Source organism: Orcinus orca, chromosome 7 (assembly GCF_937001465.1).
Source record: "Orcinus orca chromosome 7, mOrcOrc1.1, whole genome shotgun sequence".
Lineage (NCBI taxonomy): Eukaryota > Metazoa > Chordata > Mammalia > Artiodactyla > Delphinidae > Orcinus > Orcinus orca.
Window position 1 is genome coordinate 62,924,104 of NC_064565.1, and position 26,985 is coordinate 62,951,088.

Consider the following 26,985-nt stretch of genomic DNA (forward strand, 5'->3'; position numbering starts at 1 on the left):
AGAAAGGAAAATCTTTTCAACAAACGACACTGGAATATCTGAGAAACCATATGGAAAAAAAAGCGAGCTTCAATTCCTACCTCACGCTATACACAAAAATTAATTCAAGATACAAAAGAGACCGAAATGAAAAACCAAGCTTTCAGAGGAAAGCAATGGAGAATATCTTTGTGACTTAAGGTTAAACAAAAGTTTCTTAGATAAGTCACAAAAACCAACAACCAAAGAAGAGAAAAAATTAATACATTAGACTTCATTAAAATTAGAAACATCTGTTCATCAAAAGATACTATTATGAAAATCAAGTTGGAAACCACAGACCTGGAGAAATATTTGATGACAGACTGGTACCTAGGATATTTAAAGAGCTCATACAACTCAATAATTAAAAGACAGGCAACCTAATTTTTAAAAACAAGTAGAAGATTTGAAAAGATATTTCACAAAAAATAAAGTATACGAATAGCCAATAAGCACATGAAAAAGTGCTCATTTTTTCATCAGTCAACAAAGAAATGCAAAGTAACACTTTATATATCAGTATACACACAATGAAAATGGCTAAAATTAAAAGATTGACACCAAATGTTGGCAAAGATATGATACAACAGGACCTCTCATAGACTGTTGGTGGAAATGCAAAGTGACACCTCTGTTTTAGAAAGCAGTTTGGCAATTTCCTATTATATATTACATATGATCCCACCACTACTCTCCTAGGTACTCACCCAAGAGAAAAGAAAGCATGCATTCATTCAAAGACTTATACATAAATATTCACAACAGCTTTATCTGTAACAACTAAAAACTGGAAATAAGACAAATATCCATAAACAAGTGAATAAATAAACTAATGGTGAAATAAGGAAATACTGCTCCTCAATGAAAAGGAATTAACTACTAATCACATAGCATGCAGAAATTGTAAATTAATTATGTGGAAGGAAAGAATCCAGTCAAAAGTACATACTGTATGATTCCACTTATATAAAATTCTGGAAAATACAAACTAACATATAGTGACAGAAGGCAGATCAATGGTTGACAGGGATGGGAGGGAGGTATAACAAATAAGCATGAGGAAACTTTTGGGGATGATGAATATGTTCACTATCTTAATTGTGGTGATGGTTTTATGGATACATACATATGTTAAAATGTATCAAACTGTACACTATGAGTATGTGCAGTTTATTGTATATAAATTATACCTCCATTTAAAATATCAGCTAAAGAAAACAATGAGAACCAAAGAAACACTTTAATACTTATTTATGATTTAGAGTTTGTATATTTAAGTACTCTGTAATTTTACTACACATTAAATTTATTCTTTCATTCCTTAGTGTCTATAGCTATTTTAAGATTATTATAACAGTAACAGATTAATAATTTAACGGCCTATTAAAAAACACTGAAATATTATTTTCTGTAACAACACTAAAATATTATTTTCTAAAAATGCTTCCACACATGCTCTATATTAAAGATGTTATACTTAAGAACATTAATATATTATTAGTGATATGCTCAGAGGTAAACATTAGTTTTTTTCATAAGAGTTCAGCAAGTAAACTAATTTTCATAAAAGATAATGTATATCTGATTTCCAATTAGGCAGTTCACAATGATTTTCAACCAATAATGGTCAAATGAATATACTTTTAAATCTTGGATTTTCTCCAGGTTTTCCATCTTTCCCTTACAAGACTTAATTTTTTTTTTTCCAAATTAGATTGTATTCTTTAAAACTCAGATGTGCTATTGAGGAAAATTAATTTCTTCCCCCAATTTTTCTGGGTTATTTTCATTCTAACTCCAAAATTGTACAAAACATTGTAAAAGAATCCTTTTAATGACAACATATATTGTCATAAGTGTTTTACTAAATATGAATATACAAAACAATTTATATATTACCTGGCCACATCCAGGGGCAGTACATAGAAAGGGTTTGTCATCACTCATATTCCACAGGTCCTTGTATTGCCTATAATAAAACATTAAGAAATGGCTAAATGTTTCACAGTATAGATTTTTAAATAAAGAACAACTTAAAATGTAATATTATTTGATTTTCACTAAGCTTATCACCTTCTATCTGAATGTGAAGTAAAACACTTTTACTGACATTTTAACCCCACCTTCCATTTTCTTATTACGAACAGAAACATGTAACATGCAGATTTTACACTACAGAAAAAAATATTAGGAACCCTGATCTATCAGTCTAAATCTTTCCTGTTCAGTAGCATAAGTGCAGAGAAATGAAATAATGAGAAGATAACCACTTTAAACCCCAATGAAATAATGGACTAGGTAACTATCATCAGTGTCTGATAAAACAATCAGGAACAAAGGTGATGGGAACTTTATAATGGCTGGGTCAGGGTGACAGCATCTGAACTCACAGGTCAGTCTTAAATTAACATCACTAAAAGTGAGACAAACATTATGTGCCCCCGATATGATGCTAGAAAGCACACAAAGGATTCTTGGGGGAAAAAAGTCAAGCCTGAATCTAATCAAGCCTCTCTAGATCCAACTACAGGAAATACAGGAGATAGAAAAACATGTCGAAAGGGGAGACAGCAGAAGCAAGAAGAACTACAATTCTGCAGCCTGTGGATCGAAAACCACATTCACAGAGACAGACAAAATGAAAAGGCAGAGGACTATGTACCAGATGAAGGAACAAGATAAAAACCCAGAAAAACAATTAAATGAAGTGGAGATAGGCAACCTCCCAGAAAAAGAAATCAGAATAATGATAGTGAAGATGATCCAGGACCTCGGAAAAAGAATGGAGGCAAAGATGAAGAAGGTGTAAGAAATATTGAAGAAAGACCTAGAAGAATTAAAGAACAAACACCTAGAAGAATTAAAGAACAAACAAACAGAGATGAACAATACAATAACTGAAATAAAAACTACACTAGGAATGAGAGGAAGATGGCGGAAGAGTAAGACGCGGAGATCACCTTCCTCCCCACAGATACACCAGAAATACATCTACACGTGGAACAACTCCTACAGAACACCTACTGAAGGCTGGCAGAAGACCTCAGACCTCCCAAAAGGCAAGAAACTCCCCACGTACCTGGGTAGGGCAAAAGAAAAAACAGAGACAAAAGAATAGGGACGGCACCTGCACCAGTGGGAGGGAGCTGTGAAGGAGAAAAAGTTTCCACACACTAGGAAGCCCCTTCGCGGGCGGAGACTGCGGGAGGCGGAGGGGGGAGCTTCGAAGCCGCGGAGGACTGCACAGCAACGGGTGCGGTGGGCAAAGCGGGGAGATTCCCGCACAGAGAATCCGTGCCGACCGGCACTCACCAGCCCGAGAGGCTTGTCTGCTCACCCGCCGGGGCGGGCGGGGCTTCGAGCTGAGGCTCTGAGGCTCGGGTTTCGGTTTCGGACGGAGCGCAGGGAGAGGACTGGGGTTGGCAGCTTGAACATAGCCTGAAGGGGTTAGTGCACCACGGCTAGCCGGGAGGGAGTCCGGGGAAAAGTCTGCACCTGCCGAAGAGGCAAGAGACTTTTTCTTCCCTCTTCGTTTCCTGGTGCGTGAGGAGAGGGGTTTAAGAACGCTGCTTAAAGGAACTCCAGAGACAGGCGCGAGCCGCGGCTAAAAGCGCGGACCCCAGAGACGGGCGCGAGCCACGGCTAAAAGCGCGGACCCCAGAGACGGGCGGGAGACGCTAAGGCTGCTGCTGCCGCCACCAAGGGGCCTGTGTGCGAGCACAGGTCACTCTCCACACCCCTCTTCCACGGAGCCTGTGCAGCCCGCCACTGCCAGGTTCCCGGGATCCAGGGACAACTTCCCCGGGAGAACGCACGGCGGGCCTCAGGTTGGTGCAAAGTCACGCTGGCCTTTGCCGCCGCAGGCCCGCCCCGCACTCCGTGCCCCTCCCTCCCCCCGGCCTGAGTGAGCCAGAGCCCCCGAATCAGCGGCTCCTTTAACCCCGTCCTGTCTGAGCAAAAAACAGACGCCCTCCTGCGACCTACACGCAGAGGCAGGGCCAAATCCAAAGCTGAGCCCCGGTGAGCTGTGAGAACAAAGAAGAGAAAGGGAAATCTCTCCCAGCAGCCTCAGAAGCAGCGGATTAAAGCTCCACAATCAACTTGATATACCCTGCATCTGTGGAATACCTGAATAGACAACCAATCATCCCAAATTAAGGAAGTAGACTCTAGGAGCAAGATCTATGATTTTTTTTCCCTTTTCCTCTTTTTGTGAATGTGTATGTGTATGCTTCTGTGTGAGATCTTGTCTGTATAGTCTTGCTTCCACCATTTGTCCTAGGGTTCTATCCGTCCATGGTTTTTTAAAAAATTTTTTTCTTATTAATTTTAATAACGTTATTATACTTACCTTCGTTCTTTCTTTCTTTCTTTCCTTCCTTCCTTCCCTCCTTTAGACAACGAATCATCCCAAATTGAGGAGGTGGTCTCTGAGAGCAAGATTTATGATTTTTCCCCCTTTACCTCTTTTAGTGAGGGTGTATGTGTATGCTTCTGTGTAAGATTTTGTCTGTATAGGTTTGCTTCCAACATTTGTCCTAAGGTTCTATCCGTCCCTTTTTTTTTTCTAAATAAGAATTTTTTAATTCCATAACTTTATTATACTTTATTTTTACTGTATCTTCTTTCTTTCTGTCTTTTTTCCTTCTTTCCCTCCTTCCTTCCTCCCTCCCTTTCTTTCCTTCTTGCCTTTCCTTCTTTCCCTCCTTCCTTCCTTCCTCCCTCCCTCCTTTCTTTCCTTCTTTGCTTCTTTCTTTCTTCCTTCCTCCCTTGCTTCCTTCCTTCCCTCCTTTCCTTCTTTCTTTCCTCATACTTCTACTAATTCTCTCTACTTTTTCTCCCTTTTATTCTGAGCCATGTGGATGAAAGGCTCTTGGTGCTCCAGCCAGGAGTCAGGGCTCTGCCTCTGAGATAGGAGAGCCAACTTCAGGACACTGGTCAACAAGAGACCTCCCAGCTCCACATAATATCAAACGGCGAAAATCTCCCAGAGACCTCCACCTTAACACCAGCACCCAGCTTCACTCAACGACCAGCAAGCCACAGTGCTGGACAACCTATGCCAAACAACTAGCAAAACAGGAACACAACCCCACCCATTAGCAGAGAGGCTGCCTAAAATCATAATAAGGCCACAGACACCCCAAAACACACCACCAGATGTGAACCTGCCCACTAGAGAGACAAGATCCAGCCTCATCCACCACAACACAGGCACCAGTCCCCTCCACCAGGAAGCCTACACAACCCACTGAACCAACCTTAGCCACTGGAGACAGACATCAAAAACAGCGGGAACTACGAACCTGCAGTCTGCAAAGAGACCCCAAACACAGTAAGATAAGCAAAATGAGAAGACAGAAAAACACACAGCAGATAAAGGAGCAAGATAAAAATGCACCAGACCTAACAAATGAAGAGGAAATAGGCAGTCTACCTGAAAAGGAAATCAGAACAATGATAGTAAGGATGATCCAAAATCTTGGAAACAGAATGGACAAAATGCAAGAAACAGTTAACAAGGACCTAGAAGAAATAAAGATGAAACAAGCAACGATGAACAACACAATAAATGAAATTAAAAGTACTCTAGATGGGATCAATAGCAGAATAACTGAGGCAGAAGTACGGATAAGTGACCTGGAAGATAAAATAGTGGAAATAACTACCACAGAGCAGAATAAAGAAAAAAGAATGAAAAGAATTAAGGACAGTCTAAGAGACCTCTGGACAACATTAAACACACCAACATTCAAATTATAGGGGTCCCAGAAGAAGAAGAGAAAAAGAAAGGGACAGAGAAAATATTTGAAGAGATTATAGTTGAAAACTTCCCTAATGTGGGAAAGGAAATAGTTAATCAAGTCCAGGAAGCACAGAGAGTCCCATACAGGATAAATACAAGGAGAAATATGCCAAGACACATATTAATCAAACTGTCAAAAATTAAATACAAAGAAAGCATATTAAAAGCAGCAAGGGAAAAACAACAAATAACACATAAGGGAATCCCCATAAGGTTAACAGCTGATCTCTCAGCAGAAACCCTACAAGCCAGAAGGGAGTGGCAGGACATACTGAGAGTGATGAAGGAGAAAAACCTGCAGCCAAGACTACTCTACCCAGCAAGGATCTCATTCAGATTTGATGGAGAAATTAAAACCTTTACAGACAAGCAAAAGCTGAGAGAGTTCAGCACCACCAGACCAGCTTTACAACAAATGCTAAAGGAACTTCTCTAGACAAGAAACACAAGAGAAGGAAAAGACCTACAATAACGAACGCAAAACAATTTAGAAAATGGGAATAGGAACACACATATCGATAATTACCTTAAATGTAAATGGACTAAATGCTCCCACCAAAAGACACAGATTGGCTGAATGGATACAAAAACAAGACCCTTATATATGCTGTCTACAAGAGACCCACTTCAGACCCAGAGACACATACAGACTGAAAGTAAGGGGATGGAAAAAGATATTCCATGCAAATGGAAACCAAAAGAAAGCTGGAGTAGCAATTCTCATATCAGACAAAATAGACTTTAAAATAAGGACTATTAAAAGAGACAAAGAAGGACACTACATAATGATCAAGGGATCGATCCAAGAAGAAGATATAACAACTGTAAATATTTATGCACCCAACATAGGAGCACCTCAATACATAAGGCAAATACTAACAGCCATAAAAGGGGAACTCGACAGTAACACATTCATAGTAGGGGACTTAAACACCCCACTTTCACCCACGGACAGATCATCCAAAATGAAAATAAATAAGGAAACACAAGCTTTAAATGATACATTAAACAACATGGACTTATTTATAGGACATTCCATCCAAAAACAACAGAATACACATTTTTCTCAAGTGCTCATGGAACATTCTCCAGGATAGATCGTATCTTGGGTCACAAATCAAGCCTTGGTAAATTTAAGAAAATTGAAATTGTATCAAGTATCTTTTCTGACCACAACGCCATGAGACTAGATATCAATTACAGGAAAAGATCTGTAAAAAATACAAACACATGGAGGCTAAACAATACACTACTTAATAATGAAGTGATCACTGAAGAAATCAAAGAGGAAATCAAAAAATACCTAGAAACAAATGACAATGGAGACACAATGACCCAAAACCTATGGGATGCAGCAAAAGCAGTTCTAAGGGGGAAGTTTATAGCAATACAAGCCCACCTTAAGAAGCAGGAAACATCTCGAATAAACAACCTAACCTTGCACCTCAAGCAATTAGAGAAAGAAGAAGAAAAAAACCCCAAAGCTAGCAGAAGGAAAGAAATCATAAAAATCAGATCAGAAATAAATGAAAAAGAAATGAAGGAAACAATAGCAAAGATCAATAAAACTAAAAGCTGGTTCTTTGAGAAGATAAACAAAATTGATAAACCACTAGCCAGACTCATCAAGAAAAAAGGGAGAAGACTCAAATCAATAGAATTAGAAAAGAAAAAGGAGAAGTAAAAACTGTCACGGCAGAAATACAAAAGTTCATGAGAGATTACTACAAGCAACTCTATGCCAATAAAATGGACAATCTGGATGAAATGGACAAATTCTTAGAAATGCACAACCTGCCAAGACTGAATCAGGAAGAAACAGAAAATATGAACAGACCAATCACAAGCACTGAAATTGAAACTGTGATTAAAAATCTTCCAACAAACAAAAGCCCAGGACCAGATGGCTTCACAGGCGAATTCTATGAAACATTTAGAGAAGAGCTAACACCTATCCTTCTCAAACTCTTCCAAAATATAGCAGAGGGAGGAACACTCCCAAATTCCTTCTACGAGGCGACCATCACCTTGATACCAAAACCAGACAAGGATGTCACAAAGAAAGAAAACTACAGGCCAATATCACTGATGAACATAGATGCAAAAACTCTCAACAAAATACTAGCAAACGGAATCCAACAGCACATTAAAAGGATCATACACCATGATCAAGTGGGGTTTATCCCAGGAATGCAAGGATTCTTCAGTATATGCAAATCAATCAACATGATACACCATATTAACAAATTGAAGGAGAAAAACCATATGATCATCTCAATAGATGCAGAGAGAGCTTTTGACAAAATTCAACACCCATTTATGATAAAAACCCTGCAGAAAGTAGGCATAGAGGGAACTTTCCTCAACATAATAAAGGCCATATATGACAAGCCCACAGCAAACATCATGCTCAATGGTGAAAAACTGAAAGCATTTCCACTAAGATCAGGAACAAGACAAGGTTGCCCACTCTCACCACTCTTATTCAACATAGTTTTGGAAGTTTTAGCCACAGCAATCAGAGAAGAAAAGGAAATAAAAGGAATCCAAATCGGAAAAGAAGAAGTAAAGCTGTCACTGTTTGCAGATGACATGATCCTATACATAGAGAATCCTAAAGATGCTACCAGAAAACTACTAGAGCTAATCAATGAATTTGGTAAAGTGGCAGGATACAAAATTAATGCACAGAAATCTCTGGCATTCCTATATACTAATGATGAAAAATCTGAAAGTGAAATCAAGAAAACACTCCCATTTACCACTGCAACAAAAAGAATAAAATATCTAGGAATAAACGTACCTAAGGAGACAAAAGACCTGTATGCAGAAAATTATAAGACACTGATGAAAGAAATTAAAGATGATACAAATAGGTGGAGAGATATACCATGTTCTTGGATTGAAAGAATCAACATTGTGAAAATGACTCTACTATCCAAAGCAATCTATAGATTCAATGCAATCCCTATCAAACTACCACTGGCATTTTTCACAGAACTAGAACAAAAAATTTCACAATTTGTATGGAAACACAAAAGACCCCGAATAGCCAAAGCAATCTTGAGAACGAAAAATGGAGCTGGAGGAATCAGGCTCCCTGACTTCAGACTATACTACAAAGGTACAGTAATCAAGACAGTATGGTACTGGCACAAAAACAGAAAGATAGATCAATGCAACAGGATAGAAAGCCCAGAGATAAACCCACGCACATATGGACACCTTATCTTTGATAAAGGTGGCAGGAATGTACAGTGGAGAAAGGACAGCCTCTTCAATAAGTGGTGCTGGGAAAACTGGACAGGTACATGTAAAAGTATGAGATTAGATCACTCCCTAACACCATACACAAAAATAAGCTCAAAATGGATTAAAGACCTAAATGTAAGGCCAGAAACTATCAAACTCTTAGAGGAAAACATAGGCAGAACACTCTATGACATAAATCACAGCAAGATCCTTTCTGACCCACCTCCTAGAGTAATGGAAATAAAAACAAAAATAAACAAATGGGACCTAATGAAACTTCAAAGCTTTTGCACAGCAAAGGAAACCATAAACAAGACCAAAAGACAACACTCAGAATGGGAGAAAATATTTGCAAATGAAGCAACCGACAAAGGATTAATCTCCAAAATTTACAAGCAGCTCATGCAGCTCAATAACAAAAAAACAAACAACCCAATCCACAAATGGGCAGAAGACCTAAACAGACATTTCTCCAAAGAAGATATACAGACTGCCAACAAACACATGAAAGAATGCTCAACATCATTAATCATTAGAGAAATGCAAATCAAAACTACAATGAGATATCATCTCACACCAGTCAGAATGGCCATCATCAAAAAAATCTAGAAACAGTAAATGCTGGAGAGGGTGTGGAGAAAAGGGAACACTCTTGCACTGCTGGTGGGAATGTGAATTGGTTCAGCCACTATGGAGAACAGTATGGAGGTTCCTTAAAAAACTACAAATAGAACTACCATATGACCCAGCAATCCCACTACTGGGCATATACCCTGAGAAAACCAAAATTCAAAAAGAGTCATGTACCAAAATGTTCATTGCAGCTCTATTTACAATAGCCCGGAGATGGAAACAACCTAAGTGCCCGTCATCGGATGAATGGATAAAGAAGATGTGGCACATATATACAATGGAATATTACTCAGCCATAAAAAGAAACGAAATTGAGCTATTTGTAATGAGGTGGATAGACCTAGAGTATGTCATACAGAGTGAAGTCAGAAAGAAAAAGACAAATACCATATGCTAACACATTTATATGGAATTTAAGGGAAAAAAATGTCATGAAGAACCTAGGGGTAAGGCAGGAATAAAGACGCAGACCTACTAGAGAACGGACTTGAGGTTATGGGGAGGGGGAAGGGTGAGCTGTGACAGGGCGAGAGAGAGTCATGGACATATACACACTAACAAACGTAGTAAGGCAGATAGCTAGTGGGAAGCAGCCGCATGGCACAGGGATATTGGCTCGGTGCTTTGTGACAGCCTGGAGGGGTGGGATAGGGAGGGTGGGAGGGAGGGAGACGCAAGAGGGAAGAAATATGGGAACATATGTATATGTATAACTGATTCACTTTGTTATAAAGCAGAAACTAACACACCATTGTAAAGCAATTATACCCCAATTAAGATGTTTAAAAAAAAAAAAAAACTATACTAGAAGGAATCAATAGCAGAATAACTGAGGCAGAAGAACGGATAAGTGACCTGGAAGACAGAATGGTGGAATTCACTGCTGAGGAACAGAATAAATAAAAAAGAATGAAATAAAATGAGGACAGCCTAAGAGATCTCTGGAACAACATTAAACACACCAACATTCACATTATAGGGGTTCCAGAAGGAGAAGAGAGAGTGAAAGGACCCGAGAAAATATCTGAAGAGATTATAGTCGAAAACTTCCCTAACGTGGGAAAGGAAACAGCCACCCAAGTCCAGGAAGCACAGAGAGTCCAGGCAGGATAAACCCAAGGAGAAACATGCTGAGACACATAGTAATCAAATTGACAAAAATTAAAGACAAAGAAAAATTATGGAAAGCAACAAGGGAAAAATGACAAATAACATACAAGGGAACTCCCATAAGCTTAACAGCTGATTTTTCAGCAGAAACTCTACAAGGCAAAAGGGAGTGGCAAGATATATTTGAAGTGATGAAAGGGAAGAACCTACAACCAAGATTACTCTACCCGGCAGGATCTCTTTCAGATTCAACGGAGAAATCAAAAGCTTTACAGACAAGCAAAAGCTAAGAGAATTCAGCACCACCAAACCAGCTCCACAACAAATGTTAAAGGAACTTCTCTAAGAGGGAAACACAAAAGAAAAGGGCCTAGGAAAAAACCCCATAACAATTAAGAAAATGGTAATAGGAACATACATACCGATAATTACCTTAAACGTGAATGTATTAAATGCCCCAAGCAGAAGACACAGGCTCACTGAATGGATACAAAATTAAGACCCATATACATGCTGTCTACAAGAGACCCACTTCAGACCTAGGGACACATACAGTCTGAAAGTGAGGGGATGGAAAAAGATATTCCATGCAAATGGAAATCAAAAGAAAGCTGGAATAGCAATACCCATGTCAGATAAAATAGACTTAAAAAAAAAGAATGTTATAAGAGACAAGGAAGGACACTACATAATGATCAAGGGATCAATCTAAGAAGAAGATACAACAATTATAAATAAATATGCACCCAACATAGGAGCACCTCAATACATAAGGCAACTGCTAACAGCTATAAAAGAGGAAATTGACAGTAACACAATAGGGTGGGCTTTAACACTTCACTTACACTAATAGACAGATCATCCAGACAGAAAACTGATAAGGAAACACAAGCTTTTTCTTTAGACCAGATAGATTTAAATGACATCTACAGGACATTCCATCCAAAAACAGCATATTACACTTTCTTCTCAAGTGCACACGGAACATTCTCCAGGATAGATCACACCTTGGGTCACAAATCAAGACTCAGTAAATTTAAGAAAACTGAAATCATATCAAGCATCTTTTCCGACCACAATGCTATGAAATTAGAAATCAGTTACAGGGAAAAAAAAAAAATGCAAAAAACACAAACACATGGAGGCTAAACAATACATTACTAAATAACCAAGAGATCACTGAAGAAATCAAAGAGGAAATCAAAAAATACCTAGAGACAAATGACAATGAAAACACGATGATCCAACACCTATGGGATGCAGCAAAAGCAGTTCTAAGAGGGAAGTTTATAGCTATACAAGCCTACCTCAAGAAACAAGAAAAATCTCAAATAAACACTCTAACCTTACACCTAAAGGAACTACAGAAAGAACAAAAACACCCCAAAGTTAGCAGAAGGAAGGAAATCATAAAGATCAGATCAGAAATAAATGAAATAGAAACAAAGAAAAAATAGCAAAAATCAATGAAACTAAAAGCTGGTTCTTTGAGAAGATAAACAAAATTGATAAACCTTTAGCCAGACGCATGAAGAAAAAGAGGTAGAGGACTCAAATCAATAAAATTAGAAATGAAAGAGGAGAAGTTACAATGGACACTGCAGAAATACAAAGCATCATAAGAGACTACTACAAGCAACTCTATGCCAATAAAATGGACAACCTGGAAGAAATGGACAAATTCTTAGAAAGGTATAACCTCCCCAGACTGAACCAGGAAGAAACAAAATATGAACAGACTAATCACAAGTAATAAAATTGAAACTGTGATTAAAAATCTTCCAACAAACAAAAGTCCAGGACCAGACGGCTTCACAGGTGAATTCTATCAAATGTTTAGAGAAGAGCTAACACTCATCCTTCTCAAACTCTTCCAAAAACTTGCAGAGAAAGGAACACTCTCAACTCATTCTAAGAGGCCACCATCACCCTGATACCAAAACCAGACAGAGATACTACAAAAAAAGAAAATTACAGACCAATATCACCGATGAATATAGATGCAAAAATCCTCAATAAGATACTAGGAAACAGAATCCAACAACACATTAAAAGGATCATACACCAAGATCAAGTGGGATTTATCCCAGGGATGCAAGGATTCTTCAGTATAATGCAAATCAATTAATATGTGTGATATACCATATTAACAAATTGAAGAATAAAAACCATATGATCATCTCAATAGATGCAGAAAAAGCTTTTGACAAAATTCAACACCCATTTATGATAAAAATTCTCCAGAAAGTGGGCATAGAGGGAACCTACCTCAACATAATAAAGGCCATATACAACAAACCCAGCGCAAACATCATTCTCAATGGTGAAAAACTGAAAGCATTTCCTCTAAGGTCAGGAAGAAGACAACAATGTCCACTCTCGCCACTATTATTCAACATAAATTTGGAATTCCTAGCCACGGCAATCAGAGAAGAAAAAGAAATAAAAGGAATATAAATTGGAAAAGAAGAAGTAAAACTGTCACTGTTTGCAGATGACATGATACTATACATAGAGAATCCTAAAGATGCCACCAGAAAACTCCTAGAGCTAATGAATGAATCAGGTAAAGTAGCAAGATACAAAATTAATGCACAGAAATCTCTTGCATTCCTATACACTAATGATGAAAAATCTGAAAGAGACATTAAGGAAACACTCCCATTTACCATTGCAACAAACAGAATAAAATATCTAGGAATAAACCTACCTAGGGAGACAAAAGACCTGTATGCAGAAAATTATAAGACACTGATGAAAGAAATTAAAGATGATAGCAACAGATGGAGAGATATACCATGTTCTTGGATTGGAAGAATCAACATTGTGAAAATGACTATACTACCCAAAGCAATCTACAGATTCAGTGCAATCCCTATCAAATTACCAGTGGCATTTTTTTTTTTTACAGAATTAGAACAAAAAATCTTAATATTTCTGTGCAGACAGAAAAGACCCCGAATAGCCAAAGCAGACTTGAGGGAAAAAAACAGAGCTGGAGGAATCAGACTCCCTGACTTCAGACTATACCACAAAGCTACAGTAATGAAGACAATATGGTACTGGCACAAAAACAGAAATATACATCAACGGAACAGGATAGAAAGCTCAGAGATAAACCCACGCACCTATGATCAACTAATCTACAACAAAGGAGGTAAGGATATACAATAGAGAAAAGACAGTCTCTTCAACAAGTGGTGCTTGGAAAACTGGACAGCTACATGTAAAAGAATGAAATTAGAACACTCCCTAACACCATACACCAAAATAAACTCAAAATGGATTCAAGACCTAAATGTAAGACCGGACACTATAAAACTCTTAGAGGAAAACATAGGAAGAATGCTCTTTGACATAAATGACAGCAAGATCTTTTATGACCCACCTCCTAGAGTAATGGAAATAAAAACAAAAATAAACAAATGGGACCTAATGAAACTTAAAAGCTTTTGCACAGCAAAGGAAACTATAAACGAAACAAAAAGACAATCCTCAGAATGGGAAAAATATTTGCAAATGAATCAATGGATAAAGGATTAATCTCCAAAATATATAAACAGCTCATGCAGCTCAATATTAAAAAAACAAACAGCCCAATCAAAAAATGGGCAGAAGACCTAAACAGACATCTCTCCAAAGAAGTCATACAGATAGCCAAGAGGCACATGAAAAGCTGCTCAACATTACTAATTATTAGAGAAATGCAAATCAAAACTACAATGAGGTATCACTTACACCAGTTAGAATAGGCATCATCAGGAAATCTACAAACAACAAATGCTGGAGAGGGTGTGGAGAAAAGGAACCCTCTTGCACTGCTGGTGGGAATGTAAATTGATATAGCCACTATGGAGAACAGTATGGAGATTCCTTAAAAAACTCAAAATAGAATTACCATATGACCCAGCAATCCCACTATTGGGCATATAACCAGAGAAAACTGCAATTCAGAAAGACACATGCGGGCTTCCCTGGTGGCGCAGTGGTTGAGAGTTCACCTGCCGATGCAGGGGACATGGGTTCGTGCCCTGGTCTGGGAGGATTCCACATGTCGCGGAGCGGCTGGGCCCGTGAGCCATGGCCACTGGGCCTGTGTGTCCGGAACCTGTGCTCCGCAATGGGAGAGGCCACAGCAGTGAGAGGCCCGCGTTCCGCCAAAAAAAAAAAAAAAAAGACACATGCACCCCAATGTTCACTGCAGCACTATTTACAACAGCCAGGTCATGGAAGCAACCTAAATGCCCATCGACAGACGAATGGATAAAGAAGTTGTGGTACATATATACAATGGAGTATTACTTAGCCATAAAAATTAACAAAATTGGGTCATTTGTAGAGATGTGGACAGACCTAGAGACTGTCATACAGAGTGAAGTAAATCAGAAAGAGAAAAACAAATATCGTATATTAATGCATATTATATGTGGAATCCAGAAAAAATGGTACAGATGAACCGGTTTGCAAGGCAAAATAGAGACACAGATGTAGAGAACAAATGTATGGACACCAAGGGGGGAAAGTGGGGGTGGGGATGGGATGAATTGGGAGACTGGGATTGACATGTATACACTAATATGTATAAAACAGATAACTAATAAGAACCTGCTGTATAAAAAAATAAATTTTAAAAAGAATCCTCTAACGTAAAAAAAAAAAAAGAAAAGAAAAACATGTCAAACAACATCACCAAGCTGGAATTAGCCAAATTCTACAGGACAAAAGACCTGGTTTCTTCAAGAAATAAATGTCATGGGGAACTAAAGAAAAGAGGAGGTAGAGGGGAACTGTTTTAGATTAAAAGAGGTCTAATAAACATACTAAACAAAATGCAATATGGGGACTTTCTTGGATCCAGATTTGAACCAAACAACTACAAAAAGACATTTTTGAGTCAAGATTGTTTTCCTACTTTTTGATATAGACTTAAAGTTTCCAATTATTCCTTCCGTTAACTTGTAGGTTTTTGTTTTTGCTTTCTTCATAGAAATTACATATATGAACTATATTTGACAACTAAAAATACTGTAACATTGTTTCTTTTTCAACACTAGTGTGTTAACCTTTCGGAAATAAGTTTCTCTTCAGGAACAGAGATGACAATCACTATTATGGCCAAATTTGGGAAATGCTAGAATACTGTTTTTTAGGGGCAGGACTTTTCAGACTTTATATGTTCAAGAGAAATGACCAGAAGAGCACCTAGAATACAGCATTTTTGCCACATCCATTTTCTATTTGAACCTTTTTCACTAGAACAATACTAGAACATCTCATGGGACTAGTATTATTTGGAACTCATTTTAGGAGAAATCAAAACCCTAAAATATGTTTATGCTTGTCATAGTTAAGTGTATTTTGATGCTCTATTTGATAACTTTAAAATACTATAGAAGTAGTAGCTAAACTACATACTAGATAAGTATTTTCTTATTTATGAAAAACACTTGAAATATTTATTTAGAAATAACCTATGAGAATTTTTATAATCTAAAATATGAAAAAAGCACAAAATACCAAATATTGCATACACACCTGGCAGAATTCACATGTAACTTGAATTTCATAAGTTGTACAACTTATCACGTCCTCTTTTTCATGGCAAGGATACTGAAAAATGAAGTGGTTTCACACTGTTAAATATAGTTTTGAAACATTTCTTGAAACACAGTAAAACAATAAAAACACTCAAATAATTACACTCTTTGTAACACTACTGTCATCCAAAAACCCACTCACTATTAAGAATCTTTATAATAGAGCACTGCTCCTAAAATATGAACACCCATATAAATGTCTTAAACATAGGTATTAATATATCCAACTCCACGATAAAGAGGGTAAAAGAGAAACATTTAACTTAGCCTTTAGGACTGTGGTTGAAGAGCAGTAATTAAAAAAGTGAAAATCCTGACTTTTGACGTCTGATGAAAAGATGGGATCTAGTATTTCAAAATATCTATTCAGAAAGCTTTAAGTTTTAAAAAATGTAGTCAGTGATGGTCTGGTTCTCAGCCTAATTCATCACTATTTGTCCCATAATGTAATGATAGTTGATCTTTATAAGAAGTTCCCTCTTCCCTAACTTTATAGTTTACTTATTTGACATTAGCTTAAGGACAAGTACAACATACTTAAACTATGTTTAAACTATGAGGGTCAGTGCCTCATCTTTAAACTCTGCTAATCCTCCATTACATTCACTGAAACCCCATGTAGTGGCAAACAGAGTTAACTATATGCTTATGCAAATAAACCAATGGTACACAGAGAAAATTTTTATTTTACATAATTTTGCTTATAAATGTGGTGTCAAGAATGTCCTGCTCAGGAAAATTGGGTAATTCCTGTGGGGAAATGTGTAAATAGCTACACTTCTGAGTCCTAGAGTCAGAGATGGTCTGATATAGGAGAAAGGAAGAAGAAAGTTCTTTTCCTGGTCCCAGGCAAAACTTCTATCTATCTGGTAAGGTTACATTTCATCATTCACATTCAACTTTATCATGTTGCCTGTGAGAAGAGGGGGAAAAAGCACTGGAATAATCCAAAGGAAACCTATAAAAGTTATGCTTCAGTCATTACCAGTAGAATGTGAACTCAATGAAGACAAGGAACTTATCTTTGGGTTAACTACCTGAAACAGTGCCTAGCTTATAGTAGCATTTACTCATTAAATATTAAGGAATGAATAAACAGCCATATGATATGAAAAAGTCAGATAAATTTAGTTTAAGTTATCTAACTCAAAAAATTTCTAAAACTAATAAATGCAGTTCATATTGCTTTGAAAAATCAAAGCAATATTTAAACTCAGTTAAGTTCAAGAAACATTTAAACACCAAACTCATGCCAAGACACAAAGGTGAAAAAACAAACAGTCCAAAAAAAACCAAAACAAAACAAACAGTCCCTCCACTTTGAGAAACTTTCAGTCAAGCAGAAGAAAGAATACAGAAATATAATTTCAATTCAATTTGGTAAGAATAACAGTTAAAATATTAAAAATATACAGGTAGGGGCTTCCCTGGTGGCGCAGTGGTTGAGAGTCCACCTGCCAATGCAGGGGACACGGGTTCGTGCCCCGGTCCGGGAGGATCCCACATGTCGTGCAGCGGCTGGGCCCGTGAGCCATAGCCACTGAGCCTGCGCGTCCGGAGCCTGTGCTCCACAACGGGAGAGGCCACAACAGTGAGAGGCCCGTGTACCGCAAAAAAATAAAAAATAAATAAATAAAAATATACAGGTAGTGCAGGGACCAATCCGATAGTTCTAGAAAAGCTTTGAGGGAATTAACTCTTCGTATCTTCCTCTCTGATCTTTTCCACACCCCCCTGACTACTATTGTCCCATTCTTCTACAAAAGGTGTTCCTTACCTGCAGGAGGCAACTTCTATAGTTCCTTTCCTACAGTCTAGGAACTAGACTATTTCCTAGCCAACCAATAAAAATTCCCATTCCTTATACTATTTCCTAATACCTAGCTGAGGTCTGTAAATATAAGTCAAAGCACCTTGGCACATAAATGATGAGAGTTCTTCTGGGAGGATTAACAAAGAGATAGCATTTTTAAGCTAACTAACTGAATCTCAAGCCTCTAAATCGAGGTTTATCTCCCTTTTACATCAAGGGTGGAAATATGCTCCTAGCAAAGCATGGGAAGGAGGCTTTGTTCAACTATAAACTCAGAGAAGACAATGACCGCAGATAGTGAACTGTTACTATACCACACCACTCTCTGGCAAGCATCCACAACCTATACTGGTAGGAAAATCACTGTCATGAAGAATACACAGGAGGGTTCTAGGCAAGATTTAAAAGAAGCCAGTTTCTTTGGTTTCTCTAATCTCTCTTAACTCTTCTTCTAACACTCCTTCATCTTCCCTACCCTAATGATTTAGTGCCAAAGTTCCCCCTTTTGTCTTTCAACCAACAAATATTTGAGTATCTACTTTGTGCTTTGCACTATGCTACATGCTAGGGATGCAGTGGTGAATTAAATAGATTCTGCCCTCAAGAAGCTTCCAGGATTGTGAAGGAGCTTATGCTAGCTAATCAAGCATCCAGCTCAGACTCCTCTTTCCAGTTTCTAAGACAATTCCACATATAAACACGTGTATGTTCCTCATATTTTCTCTATTTCATTGCTATAGGCATTTTATTTTAGAACTCCAAACTTGGTTAAAGGTATATTTTAAATTTTGTTTGTTATAACATACCCATAGAACTATTCACCACTAGGTATCCCACATAAATGGTCAATCTTACATAATTCTAAAAAACCTTTAAAGCTCAAGTTTAATTGGGGTTCAGAAAGAGGTCATTGTTATTTCTGGATAATATGAACTAGATTATGCTTACTGAATTAAGATGTTGTAAGGAACTTTCAATTTGCTCCCAGAAAAAATACAGAAGAAAAAAAAAAGCCACCCAAAATACTATCATTCAGAGATAACTACTGTCTAATATTCCAGAGTACATATTCAGTCTTATTAATGTATAAAGATAAATAAAAAATTTTTAATTGTAAAAAGAGCATTATAACTTCCTTTAAAACACAATTATCTAAATTCTGCCACATCATCAAATATTAGATGTCATTTTTATGGCTATATAGTATTCCACAATACAGATATGACATATTTATAACTAATTCTTTACCACTGGATTTTTATCATCAGTGAATATCTTTGAGGACAAATCTTTGCATAACACCCACATGAGGTAAAGAATAGGGATGGCACCAGCCCAGGACAGGATATCAGGGCCCAAGCAGGAAGATGTCTACTTGATGAGGAGGAGGGGGTCTGGTGGCAACAGGCAATTCATTACATATACATGCAGGTATTAATTGAATAAGTGAATTTATCAAGGATATAGTAGATGAAGGTAAATTCACACTACAGGTGAAGGTAATTACACAGAATGAACTCTGGTACTGGATGAGATCTGCAGATATTCATGTGCACTCACGACTTTCAATGTAAATATACAGATATAGAAATACAGATGATAATATGTGTATATACATGCATATATATTCAAATACTTCCTTAGCTGTGTCACTGAGAAGGCCTGGGAGCACTGATACCCCAATAGCAATAAGCCCTCTAGACCTTGATGTCAAAATACTATTCTCCACCAAAAGGAACCTGGGATCCTTGAAGAATTGGCTGATTCCGAGGCTAAAGCAGGAATAATACAGGATGGGCCTTGAATACCTTCTGCAAGAAAGTAAAGAAGGACTTATGGATTTAGCCAGAAAGTGGCCAAATCTCAGACAACTTGAGATTCAAAATAAATGATAGTAATAGATCATACTGTGAATAAAATAGGATTCCATTAATCTGATATAAAGCATACCAATGTAGAAATGAAAATTTGATAAGACAAGATGTTTACATCCTCTCAAAGTATCTCCCTATAAAATACATTTTAATTACTAAAGGCAAAACAGTAATATACAGTACAAAAGCCTGGCAAATATCACTTTACTCAAGTGATCCAAGTTAACAACACTAAACATCAGGAAAATCAACATCAATATCATTGCAACCCTTCGGTTGCAATGAGGATGACACAGCATCACTTTCATAATAGTCATGCCAAAGATACATAACCTGAGTCTAATCATGAAGAAACATTACAGAACACCAAATTGAGGTAAACTCCTCAAATAACTGGGCCATAATCTTCAAAAGTGTCCAAGTCATCAAAGTCAAGGAAAGATCGAGGAACTGCTTCAGATTGAAAAAGACCAATGAGACATGATAACTAACTGCAACATGAGATTCTAGACTGAATCCTTTTGCTATAAAGGACAGACATTATTGGAATAACTGGCAAAACTTAAATGTAATCTGCAGATTAGATGGTAGCAATATTTCAAAGTTAATTTCTTGATTTTCATGGTTGTATTATGGTTTTGGAGGAGAGTGTCTTATTGTAGAAAGTAAAGTATTTGGGCGAATGGGACATCATGCTAGCAACTTACTCTTAAAAGGGTCTGGACTAAACAACTTAAAAATAAAAAAGGAAAAACTTACAGAGGGAAGGACTTCCCTGGTGGCGCAGTGGTTAAGAATCCGCCTGCCAATGCAGGGAACACGGGTTCGAGCCCTGGTCTGGGAAGATCCCACATGCCACGGAGCAACTAAGCCCGTGCGCCACAACTACTGAGCCTGCACTCTAGAGCCCGCGAGCCACAACTACTGAGCCCGTGTGCCACAACTACTGAGCCTGTGTGCCACAACTACTGAAGCCTGCGTGCATAGAGCCCATGCTCCGCAACAAGAGAAGCCACCGTACTGAGAAGCCCGTGCACTGCAACGAAGAGTAGCCCCCGCTCGCCACAACTAGAGAAAGCCTGCACGCAGCAACGAAGACCCAATGCAGCCAAAAAATGAATTAAAAAAAAAACTTACAGAATGAATTTAAATTATATATAAATAACATGCACTGTAATAATTCAATATATAACCACTATATAATTAGTATCATGTAGTTTTTAGCAGTAGTTTTGAGAAAAATACTAAAACACACAGATTCTCTAACAATTCTCTGCTTGCTTCCAGTTTATAACCTTCATGTTATGAGATGTCAAAGAACATGGACTTCCCTGGTGGTCCAGTGGTTAAGACTCTGTGCTCCCAATGCAGGGGGCACGGGTTCAATCCCTGGTCGGGGAACTAGGATCCCATATACCTCACCACGTGGCCAAAAAAAAAAAAAGAGAGAGAGAGAGATGTCAAAGAACAGAAAAACTGTTCTGTACTGAAAAGTTAAGAGCAAACTTAGTAGAACAATTTCTGTACCTGAATAAAGACTCAAAGGGTAGTGTTAGACAATTATTTGTCCTATAGGTAACTCCTTTGTTTAAAATCTGAAATGTGAGTTAAACCTATTAAACAAAATAAACAATCCTTTAGGCTGTAGTATCACTATTCCCATGCCATTTTGAATTATATCATTCAAATGATGCAGCTGATAAAAATGTGTGCTTTTCTTACATCTCACCAAAAACAAGTAGGCAGGAAACCAATTCACTTCACAGAAAACAGTGCGAGTCAAGTGGGAGCAGGACATTCCTAAGATACTGCTGGTCTCCCCCGAAGTGGACAGCCAAGCCCTGTCTGTCTTGGGTGTTGACAATGTGGACAAAAATGTCCAAAGGTATGATAGGATCTATCCTCTGCCTCTCTCCATGTTTCTGACCAAGAAACAAAGGACTTGTGACTCTCAAAAATATTTGGAAGAAAATTTCTACCCATCTCCACTATCCACTCATTCAGTCTCCCAAATAGGAGGAGAAATAACTTGGTGAACTTGAGAAAAGGGTTATTATGGATATGTAACTTAGGGCCCTCTTGGCTCCTGAGTTCATTTCTCACAGAAATATATGGGAAAGACTACAGTCCTTCACTACATGGCTGGGTAAACATCTAATCTGTAGACCTCCCTAACCCTCTGGGGTGGGGCATCCACTGTCTTTACACTTGGGGTGTAAAGTGTAAAGTTCATTTCAGGCTTAGGTCCAAAACATGTTCTCCAGTCCAGACCTATCAGCAATAAAGCTGGTATCTATTTTTATTCTTTTAAAATTTTTAACATATAAATCATTTTTGGACAAAAACACATGCCCCTGGTAAAAATCAAACAGTACAAAAGGATATACAGTATAAAGTAAGTCTCCTTCCTTTTTTCCCATCCCTGACCTCAGTCCCAATTTCCAAAGATAACCACTCTTACCAGTTACTATGTATTTTTCCAGAGATAATCCATGTATTTACAAGTATATTATATATGTGTATATCACATTTTTATACAAATTGTGGCATACTATACATGCTGTTATGAATTTTGCTTTTTCATTTAACAATATATTACAGCTGGTATTTTAATCCCCCCATCCACCAAAAAAAAGAAAATAGTGTGAGTAAATGAATCTTTGGAAATAGGGGTGGGGGAAATGAAACAATTTCTGGTGACTAATTTCAGAAATCACTAGAGTCTAAAATGTAAATTTGACTGATCTTCTAGTTAATTATAGAACTACAAATGCTGTAACCTCTTACATTTAAAGCATGTACTCAAGTTTCAAAGCAGATTTTTAAAATATGGATATTACTAAATGTTACACACAATGTACAGAATTCCCAAACATTTCTAATACAAATAATTTATTTTATGAAATTTATTTGGAAGACATTTGACTATTTTGTACCCGATACTACATTAAGAATAAGAAAGGTGGTCCCTGACCTCAAAATCAGATTAGTAAGGAAAACAAATAAGTGAAAATAGTAATACTAATTCAGTGATATACATATAATAATAGATATACACAAGTGCTATGGGAACATAGGGCAATAAAGGGTATACTGGAGCCGGTCATCTCTCCTCCGCAGCCATAATCCCCTCTGAGAGCCAGACTGTCAGTAAAGGGCAATCCTGTATCTCCATGGCCTGACATACCTGTTTCAGGTGAACCAGAGGAGACACCTGAACAGTCAAGCCAATCAGATTACCTCTTCAGGAAACGTGTAAAAAGAAAAAAAAAATAAATAAATCAGCCAAACAGAGGTATACACTAGACATTCAAAATCATACTCAGGACTGGCAGACATTTTCTGCCACGTTCATACTGATAAGAAATTAATGAGGGACTTCGCTGGTGGCACAGTGGTTAAAAATCTGCCTGCCAATGCAGGGGACGCGGGTTCAATCCCTGGTCCAGGAAGATCCCACTGCCGCGGAGCAACTAAGCCCGTGAACCGCATCTACTGAGCCTGCACTCTAGAGCCCGTGAGCCACAACTACTGAAGCCTGCAAACCTAGAGCCCGTGCTCCGCACAAGAGAAGCCACCGCAATGAGAAGCCTGCGCACCGCAACGATGAGTAGCCCCTGCTCAACACAACTAGAGAAAGCCCGCGCCCAGCAACGAAGACCCAATGCAGCCAAAAGTAAATACATTAATTAATTTTAAAAAATTAATGAAAGCCAGAATGGAGTAGGCACAGAAAAACAGGGACGAGAAACCATGTAGCCAAGATGAAGGAAAGAAGTTTCTGCAATGCCTGACTATGCTTTCTGTGATTGGGTCATGTGAGAATCTTCTGTATCCTGATTATGAGCTTTTTATTTAGGTTGAATTTATCTGATTTTCTACCCCCTAACTAAGACTAGTACCTAGCCAACCCTGAAGAGAGGGTCTGTGAAGGGTACTGAAGGAAGTAATGCCTCAGCTTAGTCTTCTCAAAGCAATAAGAGATGATGTTTTGGGCAGAGGAGACAGCATGTAGAAGCACAGTAAAGCAGAGTACACTGAAGGATCTCTAAGAACTTCTGATGGCTAAAGCATGGGATATATGATTGAAGGGAAGAGAGGTGAGGCCAGAGAAGGAAACATATCTCTAAGGGCCTTTAATACCCCAGTAAGGAGTCTGAAGTCCAACCTCACTCCCCCATCCCACCCGCACCCTGAGGTTATAAACTATGGTCCTGCACCAAAATGTTGAGCTAAGAAAGTTTTTCCATTTTTTAAATGGTCAGTGGGTAGGGAAGAAGAAGCAACAGAGACTATATGTGACCCCCATAAAGCCTAAAAATCTTACTATATGCCTCTTTAAAGAAAAAGTTTGCTTAATCCTGCTGTAAAAAATGGAAAGATTTTAAATAGGTGAATTAGATAATCAAAGGGGCATTTTTGCAACATCTCTAATGGAAGTGTGGAGGATGGATTGGTGAGAGTAACACTATGCATAAGAAAACCAGTACATGTTACTACTAGATTCAGGAAAGAGAATGATGGTTTATACTCAAGCAGTGCCAGTCAAAATCAGAGGAAAGGACAAGTTACGGAAAAACATGTTCTTATGATAAGGCTTCTAATCCTTAACACTGTCTGCAGACCCTTGCGTGGACTGACCTCTGACACCCACCCCAGTCTTAATGATACCTTGATCTCTTGGCTGTAGTTAGGCAGCTCCCTCTCTCAGCCTAGAGTGCTCTTACTTCCCACTCATCTGTTCCTTTCTTAGTTAATACCACTCACCTCTGATCTTCCTCCATCCACTATCCCCCTACCCTGAAATTCGGATGTCTCATTTACTTATTCAGTCAATAAATATTTATCGAGCACATGCAAGAGGGTAGGAGTTAATCCTTACAAAATCCTAGGAGAGTTGGGACTTTCATATTGGAACTCTTTGCTACAGAGGGCTCCCTAGTCAGACAAGTTTAGGACCCTCTGAGTTAAACAAAATTACATACTTTTATGTAGTCTTCAGTGTGCTTTTACATGCTGATATGCACTGTAGCTCCAAAAGGATATTTCCAAATTTGCTGAACCTTAGGAATTTCTTTTACTAAACATTATCAATATGGTAGGACAACTAGCATTCTGAGGATTACCGTATGGAAACACCTCTTGAACTTAATAATATTTGAGAGACAATCACAAAATAAAAGATCACTTTTGCAGCAAAAGCTTAAAATTTCTTACCTTTCTAGCTGGTGGGCCATGAGCTTTATTTACTCTTCTGCCAGGAATCCCTCAACTCCAATCAAGTAAGCAGTGCTTCTCAAGTTTCCATCTAAGTATCCCTAGGGCAAAGGAGAAGCAGAAAAGAGCAAATTCATTACTCTGCAAAATCTAAATAACTCCAGGAACTTCCCTGGTGGCGCAGTGGTTAAGAATCCGCCAGCCAATGCAGGGGACATGGGTTCGAGCCCTGGTCTGGGAAGATCCCACATGCGGTGCAGCAACTAAGCCCGGGTGCCACAACTACTGAGCCCGCCTGCTGCAACTACTGAAACCCATGCGCCTAGAGCCTGTGCTCTGCAACGAGAGAAGCCATGGCAATGAGAAGCCCACGCAGTGCAATGAACACAACCAGAGAAAGCCCACACGCAGCAACGAAGACCCAACACAGCCAAAAATAAATAAATAAATTTAAATAAATAACTCCACTACAAAAATTTGTAAATGTTTATTTTATATTTTAAAATGCATGTGTATTTTGCCTTCTATTCCATTATTTTTTAGTATAAAAATTAAGGTTCCCTGCAAAATCTTTAATGCTCCAGGAAGATGTTTACCTTGTGGCCTCCCAAAACTCCTGGCACACTGCCACCTATCAGATGTGTAACAGTTTCAAAGATGGAAGCACGGCAATGGAATCTTGGTGAAAAGGGAAAAATAAAACTTTTTAATATAACAGAAGGAAGAGGTAGTCACAGCTGATCCGCGAAACGGCAGCGCTGAATCTTGAGCGTCAAAATTCTTAAGAGTGAAGGTTAATGGCTCTTCTTGTGCCAGTGTGCTTCACACAACTGTTTATGTGCTTCTTATTTGGAAATGACTTTTTTATGCCTGTATCAGTTAGGATTAGGTTCAGCTGTGAGAAAACTCAAAATAACAATGGCTTAAATGAGTCAGAAGTTTATTTCTCTCACAAGAACACAGGCAGTCCAGAACCATGATCATTGGGAACCCAGGCTCCTTCTGTCTTGTTGTTCTTCCATCCTCAACATGTGGCGTCCCCTTCACAGTCTAAAATAACTGCTCAAGGTCTAGCCATCACATCAATGGCAGGAAGGAAAATGGTGAGATGAGAGATAGCCTCCCTTTAAGGATACTTTTCAGAAATCTTACAGGAAACTTCTATTCTGGCCAGAACTTAAATCACATGGCCATAGCTAGCAAGGAAGCTGAGAAATACATTCTTTATTTCACCACATGCTTGGAAAAAAAAACTGGAGCATCTACAATAAGGAAAAAGAAGAGAATGAATATTGGTGGACAATTAGTTGTTTCTGTCATCATATGCAGCTCATTCTAAAATGTAAGATGGTTGGATATCTTGTAGAGATGTCTTATCAGTCCACCGAAGGGAGCTTTCAAAGGCAGAAACTCCTGCCAGTGGCCAAGGAGCAAGACCAATGTTAATAAGGACTTCTCTAAATATGCAAGACCAATCTGTAGGTGACAGAGGAAGAAGAAAAACTATCTGAAGACCAGAGTAACAATATAAGAGTAAAGCAACAACCTAAATAGTTGTAGTTTAGGAGGATAAACTCACTAGGCAGTCCACAAAACTTAGGAATGATTACATGGGACCGTTAGGTAAGTAATGGAGTGCCTAAGGTGAGACTGGGTAAGAAC

At 38.2% G+C, this 26,985-nt stretch overlaps 1 protein-coding gene across 10 annotated transcripts in view; it reads right to left on the reverse strand.

Annotated features, from left to right (window-relative positions):
- Window positions 1-26,985, reverse strand: part of ATF2 (activating transcription factor 2) — an 87,758-nt gene that overhangs the window by 53,373 nt on the left and 7,400 nt on the right. For 7 of the 10 annotated variants that reach the window (XR_007478572.1, XM_033423613.2, XM_033423614.2 and 4 more), the window contains 3 exons: window positions 25,324-25,424; window positions 16,358-16,432; window positions 1,921-1,990 (listed from right to left, as the gene is read on the reverse strand). Coding sequence is in view for 7 of the 10 variants with exons in the window: in XM_033423614.2 (XP_033279505.2) it covers window positions 1,921-1,990; window positions 16,358-16,389 (102 nt within the window). In the remaining 3 variants the exon portion in view is untranslated. Of the gene's footprint in view, window positions 1-1,920; window positions 1,991-16,357; window positions 16,433-23,293; window positions 23,349-25,323; window positions 25,425-26,985 lie in introns of those variants that run through there. The other 3 variants (XM_033423612.2, XM_033423615.2, XM_049712782.1) reach the window with 3 other exon arrangements.